Raw genomic sequence first — 14,528 nt, forward strand, 5'->3', positions numbered from 1 at the left:
CATTAAGGAGTCTCATTTAGAAAATCCTCGGCCGGGACTCCTATTCTTCTCCCCCAGTCTGGGTTGGGTTCCTCCTCCAAACATAATCAAGTGTTTCTTTCTCGTCCGTCCGACCGACCCCGCCTCACCGTTTTGGTGGCATCCTACCAAGTCAAATGCAAAGGGGGAACAATGGGGGTCGAACTAGGGAACAAGGACGAAGCTGATGGAGTTATTCGGCGTGTGCTCAACGGCGAGAAAAAAGTGACAGCACAGCAAAAGTCTCTCTCTCTCTCGGAGTTGATTGTGCGGTGCTGGGCGTCATTTTTCAGCTGGAATCGATTGGACGTTGATTTTTCTTTCCCCTTTTGTCTGCTCGTTTGACACACAGACAACATTTCCATTCTCACCACCGGTATACTACACCACCGTGCGCCCCACCGACTTTGCAAAACAAAAACCGGAGGTCCCGCTCGCGATGGCCAAAAGGGTCGAGGTTCTAAAGAATGTTAGCGCTGATAGGAGGCTGGCAAAAGGAGGAGGAAGAAGAAGAAGAAGAAGAACCTTTTGCCTTTGATCCTTTTATCACCAGATTCTCCCGAGGAAGAGGGAAGAAAAGAAAAGATGATGATAAGACTCCGGGATTGGTTCCCGGAGCCGACACCAGCGCATACCCCCAAACGAATAAAGAAAAAAAGGAGGAAAATTCCCGAAAAGGGAAAAAATAGAAACCGTAAAAAGAAAAAAAGAAGTTCCTTTCGGGTTTTGCTCTTTTGTTTCTCTATCCTCCACCCCCCGAAAAAAGTTGGATGCGGACATTTGCCAGCAGGGCAACCAGATATGAAACAATCGGGCGGTTCCCATCTCTCTCCCTCCCGTTCCCGTTTCCCTTTTTGCATCGGGAACCATAGCGTGAGAGTTGAATAGGCAACGGAACCTAATCGATTTCCATGGCTTCTCTCTTTCATCCGCATCTTGTCTACACTTGCATGTCCCGAACGCGGTTGGTTATACATGGCGTCTATAGATCCGAACGACGGGCGCTACTCGTGGCGCCTCTCTCTCAATTCGTTTCCCGTCGACTTGAAATTCGTTGGCGACTGTGCCGGAGCGTGTGCCGTGATGAGAAGCGCACAAGACACACTCATCCGTGTAAAAAGACACATTCCACTCGGAGAGAGAAAGAAAGAAAAGACTTGATGTGTTTTTCTTTTCGAGTCTAGTTGGGGTGGGCGGGATCAAAGTCAAACAAATAAAAACAAACAGCCCGACTCAAAATTCCTCTAACCAATTTGCCTTTTCTGTTGGCTGGAATAACAATAACAATAACAGAAATGGGGCTCTTTATTAATGCGTTTACCGTCAAGGAAGACGTCGGCCACTCGAAAAGGAACTGGTCGAGTGGAAAGGAGAAAATCTGATTGAGGAAAAATGGTTCTCTTCAGAGCTCGATCTTTTTCTATTTATTTATTTTTTTTAAAAGAAAAACTAAAAAAGTTTCTGTTTGTGATAGGTGGAAAGAAATGGCCCTTGAGACATCCGACAAGTTGCCGCCTGCCGTTTTGCCGGTCGCATCTGAAGTGCCGGTCCGATCTGCCGCAAATCATCGGCGCAACGGCAAGTTGAGAGCGGCCAAACTGGAGCGGCAGCAGCTCCAACTGAGGCAGAAGAAACCGCAGCAAATTAAGAAGAATGGCAAGTTGAAGAAAAAGAAGAATCCTGCGGGCGGGCTATCGCGCTTGAAATCGGCGAGTTTGCTGAAAAAGAGTTTGGATAACGAAGATGAAGAGGACGAGGGGAGGGAGGAAGGAGACGAGGAGGAGGGTGAGGAGGAAGGCGAGGAGGAGGAAGATGAGGAAGGAGGTGGTGAAGAGGAGGAAGACGAAGAAGGTGGCGAGGAGGAAGGCGAGGAACTTGAGGAAGACAATGAAGATCCTGACGCAGAGGAAGATGAGGAAGTTAATCCACGAACCAGAAAACCAACAACCACAACAACAACAACAACTACCACCACAACTACGCCGACGCCATTGATCAATCTGGCATCCGCCGAAACTGAATTGGATGTTATCGACCGTCCGACTCCATCCAGCGCTGCCGGTAAAGATAGCCGAGAGGAAACGGAAGAAAAAGAAGAAGAGGAAGAAGAAGAAGAAAAGCCACCGACTACAACGGCTAGTCCCGTTGCAACTGCCACAATAGCATCGACGTCGTCTGGCTCTTCCGCTTCCCTCGATCCTGAAACAAATGAGAGCGAATCTGAAAAGGCTGATCCGGATGATGAGACGGAAGAAGAAGCAACGGAGGTTGTTGCTGAACGACGACCTGCTAATCAGATGGACGTCATGGAAAATAAGACAGAACAAGAAGAAGAGGAGGAATCGCCATCGACTGGGGCTAAGACAGCGGATGACGTCAAGACGGACTTAATATCCGGAACCTCAGTGGATGGTGACGTTCGGTCGTATTCACGCCCTAATCAGACCGATGCCGGCAATTCGGCGAAAGAAGATGAAAGAGCGGGCGCAGACGATCGATCTGATGTAGGTGACAAGATGCAGCCGACACAAGTCGACAATCAGCCGACACGATCGCAAGAGCCGGCCGAGTCGCTGTCGGCTGGCGGATCTGATTCTGACGAGGAGGAGACGACGAGCGGAGAAGTTGAAGAATCCAAAACTCGGAAGGATCCCATTGGCAGTCAGTCTAATGTCATCAGTGAGGAGATCCTGCTTCCGCCGCCAGTGTTAGTGGATCCATCATCAGCCGGATCACAAGTTGAATCCTCCGACGAAGAAGAAGAAGAAGACGAACGCGATGAGGCCAATGAAATCCGAGCTCAAGTCCAGCCAGAAATCAAATCAGCTGGCGGCAGTCGGAGCGGAACGGGCGCATCGGCATCTTCGCTGCCATCCGACGGCGACGTTGATGAGCAAATCAACGACATCAAACTGGATTCATTTGGTAATGCAGTCAAAGCAGCAGCGGGGCAGGGCGACAACGACTCCGGCCTCCGCTCGGATGAAGACGACGACGTCGAGGATGAAGATGAAGATGAAGACGAAACCAACTTTCTGCCCGCTATCGTCTCCGATAGAAAAGAGAAACCGGTGGTCGTCGAAGCGTCGCCGGGAGGACCGCAGATAACGGACACTGGGGTGGCCGGATCGGGTGACGTGGAAGACGAAACTAACGACATCCTGCCAGATGATCCGGTCAAAACATCCTTGATGCCGTCCTTGTTGGGCGGGCGAGAAGAAGAAGATGAAGAAGAAGATTTCGTCGACAATGAAATCGAAACCAAAATTGTCACATCCGGCGAGTCGTCGTTCGCTGGCCAACACGATCCCAATCGATTCCTGCACGGCCAGACGGACCTGAATCCCGCCGTCTTGGATACCTCGTGTGGGCCGTCGACCCTCTTGCCCGTCATCCCCAACGCGGTCGTGGCCAAATACGGCAGGTGTGTGATTGTGTTTTTAATCTAAATGTCGTTTGCGATTGGCTTTTTTTTAAAAAAAAGGTGTCGCCATGATTCATGTTCTCTGCCGTTGTCGTTGTTGTCTGGGCCGATTGTACAAGGAATATTTACACACAGGACTCGATGGCCTTCGCCGCCCTTCAATCTGCTGGCCGAGGTGATTTTCGAGTGCCAAGACACGGATGTCTACCAGCTGGATCCGATGCTACCCGATCGCCTTTTCTGTTCGAATCAGGAGTGGATCGGACAACACCCGAAATGTGTCACCATCAATCGCCAACAGCAGCCGCACTTTGCTTTGACAGGTAACGATCGCGTTTCACTAATGGCACCGTCTCTCTCCTCCTTTTTGATCCCTTTTTTTTCCCTTCCAGGTTTTCTTTCTTATTTTTTTATTTTGTTGGTTTTATTCTCTCACGTTTCGCCTTTTTCGTTTTCTTGGGGACCGGCGTCCGACACCGCCCCGGCTCCGTTTTTTTCTTCTTCTTCTCTTGTTGTTGTTGTTGTGTGTTCTGGCCAGCAGCGCCCCACCCGTTTGAAATCGGTTAAGTAAGGTCCTTGGGGGCATCATCATCATCCCACTCAACCAACCCAAAAGTAAATGAAGAGCTTTCTCTCTTAAATGGGAAATGTTTCTCAAAAAGACCATCAAATAGCTGGACAATTAAGATGTGTGACCCCTTTTTTTCCCATCCATTTATTTCTTTATATGGAAGTAGTTTATTTATTTATTTTTTACCTTTCATTTTGAGAGAGAAGGAAAAATAATGTTTAAATTCTTCTCCCCTTTCATTCCAATCTGGAGAGAAAGAAAAGAAAAGAAAAAAAAGTGGATACTGATAGGGATAGGCAATGACGTGTTGTTCGTGTGTCTCTGTCGCCCCGGATTGCCGTTTCAAATGGTTTTTCTACGCCGGACCCTCTTATCACCGTTTCGACATCTGAAACGATCTCGAAACTGACAGGCCTCGCCCTTCTTCTTCTTCCAAGTTTTTTTGTTTTGTTTGTATGTGAAGACAAAGAATCTCTTCGTAGAGTCCATTAAGTCTGAAACAAAACAAAAAAAGCCATGCTTGACACATAACATGCGTTTTTCTTTCCTTTTTTGAGATATTTCTTATTCGTTTATCTTTATATACCCCGTTGGCTTTTGTGTGTTTGTTTGTTTTGTTTTCCCTCTTTAACGTCATGTTTTATTTGGGGTCGTTTCTTTCTCTCGTGATTCCCTTTGCACCAGCGCTTCGTCATTGCGCCTGCGTTCCACCTCGTTCCACACACACACAAGCAAACACACACAGGCAGTGAATGGGCCAGAACAATTTCCCAGGGATATAGTCCATGTCCGCCGAGTCGTCTATAAACGCACGGGGTTTTGCACACGAGATTCCATAAAGATGAAGCAAACGATAATTCTTGAATTTATCTGTCGGGCAAACTGTCAAAGTCGATTTGGAGCTACTCGTCCGCGCCCTCCCCCCTTCCCCTGGCCGGCCGTTCGTTCACGTCCAATTAATTGCTGCCGCGACTGTATATATCTTCCTTGTCTTGACGCGGTCGCCTTATTTCTTTTTTTCTTGCTTTTTTTCTGCCTCCCTGGTTGATTCATTGCCATCCGCGTCGGAATGGCTTATTTTAGACGGAGACGGGAAGGAACTGGTGAATCGACCGACGTCATCGATATCGTCAAATGCAGTCAACGTCAGCGTCTCGAGCGCCGGCCAGCGCGGAGTTAATGAACAAAGTTGTTCCAACGAGGATCGCGGGGGCTGCGAGCACGTCTGCTCACAGTCTGCCGAGCCAGACTCCATTCGCTGCTTATGCTACAGAGGCTTCCGGCTCAATGCCGACGGAAAAAGCTGCGTCGGTACGTCCCCCCCCCCCCACCCATCTGCTCACTTGCAGGCGCAACTTTATTCCTTTTTTTATTATTTTCCCTATATTTGGGTTGGCATCCTGAATCGGCCAGTGAAACATTTACGCTATTTACAGATGTCGATGAGTGCGCGACGGCCAACGGTGGATGTGACGGACAGTGTTCCAACCGGCCTGGCAGCTTTATCTGCTCGTGCCCAGTCGGCTTCCGGTTGGCTTCCAACGGCAAGAAATGCATCGGTACGGACATTTTCTTCTTCTTCTTCTTTTTTAAGGAGCCTGGATCGAAACGCAGGGTTTGATGCTTAGCTCCTTCCGTTTTTCTTTTTCCTCGCCACTTTGTCCATATAGATGTCAACGAATGCTCGTTGCGCAACGGGCACGGACCCTGCCAAGGCGCCTGTCACAACACCCACGGCTCCTACTTTTGCAGCTGCGAGGATATGCCTGGAACTCAATTGGCAGCCGACGGACATTTGTGCGAAGATATCGACGAATGTCGCGTCGACAATGGCGGGTGCTCCCACTCGTGCCTCAACACCCTGGGCACGGCTTACTGTGCCTGTCCAGAAGGCTACATGCTCACCGATGACTGGAAAACGTGCGAAGGTTCGCTCTCCTCTCGATGCAAATCCTCTTTTTGTCTTGACGTGTGTATTTTTATCCAGCTTAAAAATGATACTTCCTCTTTTGTTTTCTATATTCAGACATTGACGAATGCGATTACAGCGCAGACGAAGATGATTCCGATCGATTGTGTCCCGGCATTTGCCGGAACACGATTGGATCTTTTGTTTGCGTCGATCCTGACGAGGAGCCCGTACCCTGTCAACCGGGCTACGACGATGAAGATCAAGACGGTCATTGTCATGGTAACTTTCCGTCGTCTCTCTCCGATGTTTGTCGATAAATACTCGGCTGGCATTGTATACAAGTTGCCCTTTTGTGTGTCTCATTAGATATTGACGAGTGTTCCTTGTCCAACGGTGGTTGCTCTCATATTTGCACGAATACGGAAGGGTCTCACAAGTGCGGATGTCCCTCAGGACTTTTCATCGAAGCGGATAACAAAACGTGCAAAGGTTAGCCAATTTCCTCCCACCGGCTAAATTGGGAAAGTTATTGACTTTGCCCACCTTATTTTTTGTTCCTGGATCCGTTTTCAGATATTGACGAGTGCGCATCCGATAATGGCGGATGCTCGCACACCTGTGTCAACGTTCCCAGCAGCTACAAGTGCACCTGTCCCGACGGCTACGCGTTGGACCAAGACTGGACGACGTGTCGGGATATTGACGAATGCGCCGAATCCCATTTGCAAACGTGCGGAGCGGTTGGGACCTGCATCAATCTACCCGGCTCCTATCGCTGTCTCTGTCCGGTCGGCTACGAAGAGACAACCACTGGCTGCGATGGTAATTGAATCCTGTCGACTAGGTGGGGGGGGGGGCTCCCATTTGATTAAATAACATTTCATTGGCGCTGCAGATATCGACGAATGTCTAATGGATCCCTGCGGATCGGGAGAATGCATCAACAAGATGGGATCCTACACATGCACCTGTCACGAAGGCTTCACGTTTGACAACCAGACCTGTCAAGATATCAACGAATGCAGCGAAGGTGTTCCCTGTTCCGACGGCCTTTGTGAGAACACGGTGGGATCCTTCATTTGCTCCTGCGAGCCAGGCTATTATCTGGAGAACAACACATGTTTCGGTGGGCTCCCATTCAAAATTGATCGATCTCATTCCCTTCATTTCCAACGGTTGATTTACTATTTCAGATGTCGACGAATGCACCAATTCGCCCTGCATCGACGGCACATGCGTCAACGAGCCGGGATCCTATCTGTGCCTATGCGAGCCGGGATTCACGTTGGAGAGAAACGTATGCATAGGTATAGTATTATAGATTATTATTATTTCCTTTGTGTCTCTGATTTGGGCTGGCGTTTGGAAATTAACCGTTTTGGGAATGAATTGAAAACGGTCACCAGATTTTGACGAGTGTCTCATTTCGCCCTGCATCAACGCCACCTGCGTCAACCAGATTGGAAGCTTCCGTTGCGAATGTCCGGAAGGCTACCTCGCCCGCAATAATTCCTGTTTCGGTATATAGCCCCCCCCCCTTCTCTCTATTAATGTTCATTTTCACAACATCATTCATCTTTGAATTGTTGCAGACGTGGATGAATGTCAGTCCAACCCGTGCGTTAACGGTCAATGCGTCAACACTGACGGAAGTTATTGGTGCCGCTGTCTGGAAGGTTTCAAAGCCCTTGGAAACATTTGCTTGGGTATATATAAACTACCGCCGGAACTGTTTTAATTTCCTACGCTGATTTTCGCTGATTGATTCCATTTTCTCTCCGGGGTAGATATCGACGAATGCGAGACAGCGCCGTGTGTCAATGGCGAATGCATCAACACGCAAGGATCCTACCAGTGCGAATGCCATCCCGGATTTTACCTCGAAGACGATTCTTGTTTTGGTGAGTGTCGTTGAGCTTTTTCAAAATTATTCAAAAGTTTACGATGTTTTTTCAAATTATTATTGGTAATCCTTTTCAGACGTTGACGAGTGTCAAGCGAATCCCTGCGCCAACGGGACTTGTGTCAATCTGCTGGGCTCTTACCAGTGTAATTGTCCACCCGGTCACATTTTGGTGGATTCCCGCATTTGCCTTGGTAAATTTCATTAATTGGATTAAACTCAAAAGTCAAAGCGAGTCTTATCTCAGTCAATTTCCCAACAGATGTCAACGAATGCGCTACAAATAATGGGCAATGCGATCAGAAATGTACCAACACACCCGGCTCCTACCATTGTTCCTGTGATCAGGGCTTCTTTCTCGATCCCGAGTATGTATTCCCATCCGGCTTATTTCTATTCGACAAATCTATCGAGTCTCTTGTAGTAGAAGCCCCTTTCATTTTGTACCATACTTCACCTTTTTTTGTCTTAGACTAACTATTTGTAATTATTAAACTGAATCGGGAAATGATAACTATTATTTTGTAATAGGGATAACCGACAGTGCCTGGACGTGGACGAGTGCGACATCAACAACGGCGGGTGCAGCCAAGTGTGTTTGAATCGTCCGGGCAACTACAGTTGCGAGTGCCGCACCGGCTACATTCTGTCGGTCGACAAATCCAGCTGCCTGGAAGTCGTTTCGGCTGTCACTCACTACTGCCCAGTCATTGAGCCTCCACCTGGCGGCTACTTGCATTGTTCAAGTCGGCCCGGCAGCGATGGATACAAGCCCGGAACCACTTGCACTCTCCGCTGTCGCAAGGGCTACGCGTTCCGCCGGCATAAGCCGCAGTTGACCTGGCAAGCCAACCAGGTGTTCAACAACCCGGCCACTTTGCTCGAAGAGAAAAGCATCATGCTTTCCAACCGGCAATCCAGCAGCGGATTGGCCATGCTCCAAGGCTGGAAAGCCACTCAAGTCCGTCCGCCGGCTCATCAAGATTGGCAAACTAGCGCTAAAAATAGTTCAGAGGAAGCCCACAAAAAGTTGAAAGGTAAAAGCCGCTTGTAATTCCCCGCTGCCGGAGAGATGTATACGTAAGAGTCTGACATGAAATGGATTAAATCAGGAAAACATAACGGTAAGAAAAACGAGAACGACAAGAGACAACTGGCCGTCGGCGGATCGACTGGATCAGCTGCTGAGCAGCGCGCAACTCGCAAAGGTCGCCAACGATCAACCGGCCAAGGTGAGAGAATCAAACGACAACAACAACATCATCAACAACAGCAAGGAGGAGGCCGTCGTGAATTCCCGGATCAGCCATTCCGTCGCTGCGGAGACGACGGCAAATGGAAAGGAAAGTTGGGATTCTGTCAAGGTACAAAAATTTGACCGGAATTACTTCTGGTATTTAATTGCTTTAAAACAAATTGGCCAAACATATTAAGTCGATCCTTCTTTAAAAACCCCCCCAAAAAACACGACCACGACCCGAAACCCGAATCCCTAAAGCTCTGACATGCCCGCCACTAACCAAGCCAGCCAACGGAAGCGTCAGCCCGCTTTCGTGCGCCACAGGCGACGCCGCCCCCAATCAGCTCTGCTACTTCACATGCGATGCGGGCTTCCGCGTCACGGGTAATCCCGTTCGCTCTTGCTTGCCCAGTCTGAAATGGAATCCTCTTAGACCGCCGCCTGCCTGCGAAAAAGGTAATTAACAATTTGGGTCTATGAACGTGTATCAACGCTATCCCAATCTATTCTCCCCTCACTTTCTATCTCTTCCCCTCGAGGCACATGCTGCAAACTCCTCCGAAAGAACGGGGACTGTTGAAGCCTTTTATTATTATTATTATTGCTGTTTTACTTTATATTTTTATTATGATTATTTTTGGAAAAAGCTTATCTTTTAACTCTTTACACGAGCGACCGATCAATGCGCACCCGCACAAATGTCGTGTCTTTGTTGTTGTTGCAAATCCCACCCTATTTTCCGAATATTTGTGAGCGCTTCAAGTGTTTCTCGTTCATTCAGCTGCTTGGGCTTCTTCTTCTTCTTCTTTTTTTTGGATTTTCAATTGACGTAAATTCATTTTCTACCAGCGCGGGGGAGACCTCTTTGAAGAAGAGAAAAAGAGATTTGTTTTTTCTTTCTTTACACATATTCCTCCTCTGTCTGTCTCTCTCTCTCTCTCAGAATTAGCTTCAAAAGTAACGGGTAACAAACAAGCCAATCATAGGCCGCGCAACAATACGATCCGAGTGACAGTCCACAACCGGACAACGACGGCAAGTGCTGCCACCTATGAGACGTCGACTGAACCCGCCCCCAATCCCAAACCTCCTACAACAACAACAACACATTCGAAAACAAAAAAACCGTCTGTCACTACTACTACAGCTACTACACCCAGTCGGCAGCAACAGGAACAATTTCAAGCTGAAATCGATTACGAGCAATCGGCTTCGTCGTCACTGTTTGATCTGTCCCTCGTTGAATATTCCCGGCCCAAAGTTGTCGATCGAATCAACTTTGGGCACTTTGCTCCAGGTAAGTCGTCGTCGTCGCCGTCGTCGTCCTCGTCCGGTCGCCAGGGCACGCCAGAAACCCGAATGTGTTTCCTAGTAGTTGACCAGTTGGTAGTTTTGTTGTTCATTTTGATTTTTTCCCCTCCTCTACTCTCTCTCTTATCCGCCGAGATCCGTTGGAGCGGAAATTGAGTTGAACGTGCAGCTGCTGGCATCCGCCGTCTATTAACAAAGCAAACAAACATCACGGGTCGCGTTAATGATCCTCCCTCCCTCCCTCTTTCTTCCTATTTGGCTCATCCTTGTGATCCAGCTGTGAGCGCGTTGAAATGTTTAACAGCCGCATGTCAACTTTTTACGGCTTGTCATCGTCCGTTTTTTTTCTTTATTTTTTCGAGTTGTTATTCCGTGAAACTAATTCGCACCGCTGACGCCGTCCGTCTTTTCTTCCGCCTGTGAATTTTTTTTGTTTTTTTGATCGTTCCGGGTATTCCCGTCGTCGAGCTCGGATGATTTACTCTACGCACTACTTGTTCTTGATTGAGTAACTTTTCCCCTCTCTCTCTCTCTCTCCTCTTTTTTCTCGGGGGCTCAATCAGTCATCAGTAGATGTTGATTTATTTATCGACTAACAACCGCAAGACGGGCCGAACGCCATAAAAGAAAAAAAAGAAAAAGTGCCGAGCGGAACTTATTGATTGTGTTCCGTTTTTTCTTTTTCCTTTTTTTTCTGGGCGCGTGATGTAACGCCCAGTGCATCCGTGGCCACGCATCGAGTGCCCGAAGGACATGACAATTGATCTTTCACCGGGAAAGCGGACCATTGAGGTCTTTATCCCGCAGCCGGCCACCAACGTCGATTACACGAGTCACGTCGAAGCCGAGCCCAGCTGGGCCAAGAAGTTGCGGGCCGAATTAGGACCCATTCGGATGGTCATATCGTTCAGAGCCAGAAATCCGGTGACGGAATACACGGCAATCTGCTCCTTCGTCCTGGAAGTTCGAGGTAAGACGGGCCAAACGTATAGTGGCCATTCTTCTTTTTCTTGAATGTCCAGTTTGAGATCGTTTTCTGACTTTGTTGGTTCGTTCTGGGCGGGTTTTGTTTGTTTTTTTAGACAGAGAAGCCCCGACGGTGAAGAACTGCCCTCACGATGTCCACGTCCGCCTCAGCTCGCTGGAACCGTACGCCAACGCGCCGTGGGCCGAGCCCGTCTTCAGCGACAATATTGCCGTGACGCACGTCATCAAATCCAAAGTATGGACTGTAGTACCACCAAGTTTTGATAACACCGCCACTCTTTTTCTTTCTCTCTCTCTCTCCGTCTGTGTTTAACTCGTCCGCCAAGCCAAAACTGCTGTCGATCAATAATTCACCAGAACTCTTTTGGGTGGCCAACTTTTTGATTTATTTATTTATTCTTTTTGTTTTTTGGCTGTATTTTTCTAGGAGCCCAATTCGCTATTTGCTTTGGGTGAGCACGTCGTCACCTACACGGCGTCGGACGCGGCCGGCAATAGCGCCAGATGCCAATTCACCGTCAACGTTTCACGTAGGTGTTTTTTGGTTCCCCATTTTCTTTGAACACGAGCGGGAGGCAGCGGAATGACGCTGTTTGGCCGGCCCGTTTTTTTCTTGATTTGATTTCCAGCAGAGTGCATAAACTATGGTTGATTGTGGTGGTCGCTGGCAGAGTGTACCCAAGTGCATTCGTGAACAACTTGGTGGGGAATCTTTCGCTTTGCGAGTCCAGCGCAATAACCAATTTACATCCAGTCGTCTGTGTGTGTCTGGCGGAACAAATAAAAAGTTAAGGCTCTCTCGTAGAGAATAGCAGGGCCGGCATAAAACAAAAGAAAAGAAAAGAAGAAGGAGGGGGGGATTTTTACGACTACTCCACGCGGTGATTGTTGTTGACTGAGGGCAGCAGCAATACAATCTGTACTGTTGTTGTTGGTCTTGGCAGCTGCATTAGCCGCGTTTTACAACCCCCAGCGTGAATGCTTGTGTGTGTGTGTACAGAGATCCGCTATAGACTCTATTGCGCATTATATAATATATTATACTAGTTGCAGTAGTAGTAGTAGTAGTACCACTATATTATGTTTGTCATCTAATCTAACTGATTGTTGTTGCTGTTGTTGTTGTTTGCTGGTCATATCCGCTTGGGCGATGGATGCAGCGGCATTGGTTCCATCCGAGTACAACCGAAGCGAATCCTGCGCCCGACTGGAATCGCCGCCCAACGGCGATCTCAACTGCCTGTCGTGGACCTGGGGTCAAATGTGCCGGCCATCCTGCTCGGTGGGCCACGTCTTTTTCCGACCGCTCCCGTCCGCCGTCTACCTGTGTGGTCGTGACCGAAGGTGGAAGCCCGGCACATCTGTGCCTGACTGCGCTCGTAAGTACTTTTTATTTTTACTCTTGCCCGTCGTCATCTGCGGTGATGATGAGGCTAATATAACCTCGACGTTCACCAGACCAACTTTATAATGCACTCCCCACCCCATACCATCCCGCTCCCGACGACGACGTGAGATCCTATTTCACAAGTCTTAAATATTACACCGAGTCCGTTGGTGTAGTTACAGTCGTCGTTGGTTCGTTCGGTTCGTTATATTATGTAGCAACCAGTTGTTAATGAAGCCAGCCAATTAGAAACACGATAGAGTGGGGTAGGTAGGGTTGTAAACGCCTTCCTCCCTCCCTCTCTCATCCAGCTGACTCGTCGTCCTTTTAACATCTTCAAACGAAAGTTTCTTTTTCCCCCCAGTTGCCATGGCAACATTGTCTATTGATCTTTTTCTTTTACCTTGGCACATTATTGAATTGGGCATCGAGTGGCTAATTATTGTGCGTGTCTCTTTCTGCAGCGACTTCAATCATACCGGAAGGCGGTTGCGTGGCCGGATGGGAGGAGCGACGAACCGGAGGGAAACAATGCGGTAAGTCAATCACCAACCACCCAACGACACTCGAATGAAAAATGCAACAAACATATTGATTTCTCGTCTTGAAATTGTTTCCTTTTTTTTTCTTTCGTTAGTGGGATGCGCTCCCGGTCTACACCGGCCGCTCAATTCGACGGTTTGCATTCCGTGCCCGATGGGCACGTACCAAGACAACTTCTCGGCGTAATAATAAGATCTTTGTCTTTCATCTTTTTTTTCCAGTCGACTTTCCGTTTCTAACGCCGTTTGTTCTCTCTCTCTCTCTTTGATTGCGTTACGTCATTCCAGGGGTAGCTGCAAATCGTGTCCGAAGAAATTGACGACTTGCTCGATGGCGGCCAGGCAGTGCACCGACTGCAAACCGCCAGAAGAGTGCTCGCCGGGCTCGTCTCTCTCGCGGAATTTCGTCGGAGGTGACGTCAATTTCAGTCCCTCCTCCTCCTCGTCGTCGTCGTCGAAATTGACGCCGGCACTGACGGGCCAGCGACGGCGGCAACAGCAACTCCATCAGCAGCGGCAGATGCGACTCCGCCAGCAGCAGCGCCACCGCCAAAATAACAGTTCCAGCACGACCACAACGACAACGAACTTTCGTCGAGTTTAAAAACAAAAAGGAAAACAAAAAAGAATCGAAAAACTCCACTCTTCTCTTCTTCTTCTTCATCTGATTTGAAAAAAAAAATTTCAATTTTCTTTTTGATTTCCCACTTTTCGATTGAATTCAAATTCTTTTTTTATTGGATCGTTGATATATCTCATCGAAAAACAAATGCATCGTATATAAATAGATTTTTCGAGGTTACGAAAAAATGGTTGGGGAACCTGTCCGTCTCTCTCTCTTTTTCTTTTTTGAAGTTAGAAAGCAAGTCGAAATATCCATTTGATTGAGAGCGGGATTGATGTAAGCGGCTTTCTCTTCTTCGCCAGTGTGTGTGTGAGTGAGTGTGTGTGTGTGTGTGTGCTATTTGGGACGATCGAGCGGAAAAAAAGCGCAAGACAAAAAAACAAACAACGAGCAGAGAATATTGCGTAACGTGTTGCTTCTTTTTTTTTCAGTCTTCTTTTCCTGACTCAACAACTCCGCGTGAGTTTGTAAGTTACATGTCGAGCCATTTGTGCCCTCCCTCCCATCTGCTATATCGTCGGAATATTTGACTTTTGGCTTTTTTCATTCTTGTTCTCTCTCGCCGCAATTGTCCCCCTTCTTTTTGTTCTTTTCATTTTTCCCTTTTT

The 14,528-nt window shown here is 48.1% G+C and overlaps 1 protein-coding gene across 7 annotated transcripts in view; it reads left to right on the forward strand.

Moving 5' to 3' along the window:
• LOC124191230 overlaps nucleotides 1-13,908 on the forward strand; it is a 30,974-nt gene extending 17,066 nt beyond the window's left edge. For 5 of the 7 annotated variants that reach the window (XM_046584310.1, XM_046584312.1, XM_046584311.1 and 2 more), the window contains 26 exons: nucleotides 1,493-3,442; nucleotides 3,578-3,765; nucleotides 5,097-5,324; nucleotides 5,450-5,572; nucleotides 5,684-5,941; nucleotides 6,040-6,204; nucleotides 6,292-6,414; nucleotides 6,499-6,747; nucleotides 6,821-7,051; nucleotides 7,119-7,232; nucleotides 7,332-7,445; nucleotides 7,518-7,631; nucleotides 7,713-7,826; nucleotides 7,906-8,022; nucleotides 8,091-8,196; nucleotides 8,360-8,865; nucleotides 8,941-9,192; nucleotides 9,327-9,524; nucleotides 10,012-10,365; nucleotides 11,098-11,349; nucleotides 11,462-11,601; nucleotides 11,794-11,896; nucleotides 12,527-12,745; nucleotides 13,218-13,289; nucleotides 13,391-13,478; nucleotides 13,584-13,908. In XM_046584310.1, coding sequence (XP_046440266.1) covers nucleotides 1,493-3,442; nucleotides 3,578-3,765; nucleotides 5,097-5,324; nucleotides 5,450-5,572; nucleotides 5,684-5,941; nucleotides 6,040-6,204; nucleotides 6,292-6,414; nucleotides 6,499-6,747; nucleotides 6,821-7,051; nucleotides 7,119-7,232; nucleotides 7,332-7,445; nucleotides 7,518-7,631; nucleotides 7,713-7,826; nucleotides 7,906-8,022; nucleotides 8,091-8,196; nucleotides 8,360-8,865; nucleotides 8,941-9,192; nucleotides 9,327-9,524; nucleotides 10,012-10,365; nucleotides 11,098-11,349; nucleotides 11,462-11,601; nucleotides 11,794-11,896; nucleotides 12,527-12,745; nucleotides 13,218-13,289; nucleotides 13,391-13,478; nucleotides 13,584-13,899 — 6,694 coding nt within the window. In that variant the 3' untranslated portion in view covers nucleotides 13,900-13,908. The remainder of the gene's footprint in view (nucleotides 1-1,492; nucleotides 3,443-3,577; nucleotides 3,766-5,096; nucleotides 5,325-5,449; nucleotides 5,573-5,683; nucleotides 5,942-6,039; nucleotides 6,205-6,291; nucleotides 6,415-6,498; nucleotides 6,748-6,820; nucleotides 7,052-7,118; nucleotides 7,233-7,331; nucleotides 7,446-7,517; nucleotides 7,632-7,712; nucleotides 7,827-7,905; nucleotides 8,023-8,090; nucleotides 8,197-8,359; nucleotides 8,866-8,940; nucleotides 9,193-9,326; nucleotides 9,525-10,011; nucleotides 10,366-11,097; nucleotides 11,350-11,461; nucleotides 11,602-11,793; nucleotides 11,897-12,526; nucleotides 12,746-13,217; nucleotides 13,290-13,390; nucleotides 13,479-13,583) is intronic. The other 2 variants (XM_046584314.1, XM_046584316.1) reach the window with 2 other exon arrangements.
• Nucleotides 13,909-14,528: the final 620 nt, after the last annotated feature.

Source organism: Daphnia pulex, chromosome 3 (genome assembly GCF_021134715.1).
Source record: "Daphnia pulex isolate KAP4 chromosome 3, ASM2113471v1".
NCBI lineage: Eukaryota > Metazoa > Arthropoda > Branchiopoda > Diplostraca > Daphniidae > Daphnia > Daphnia pulex.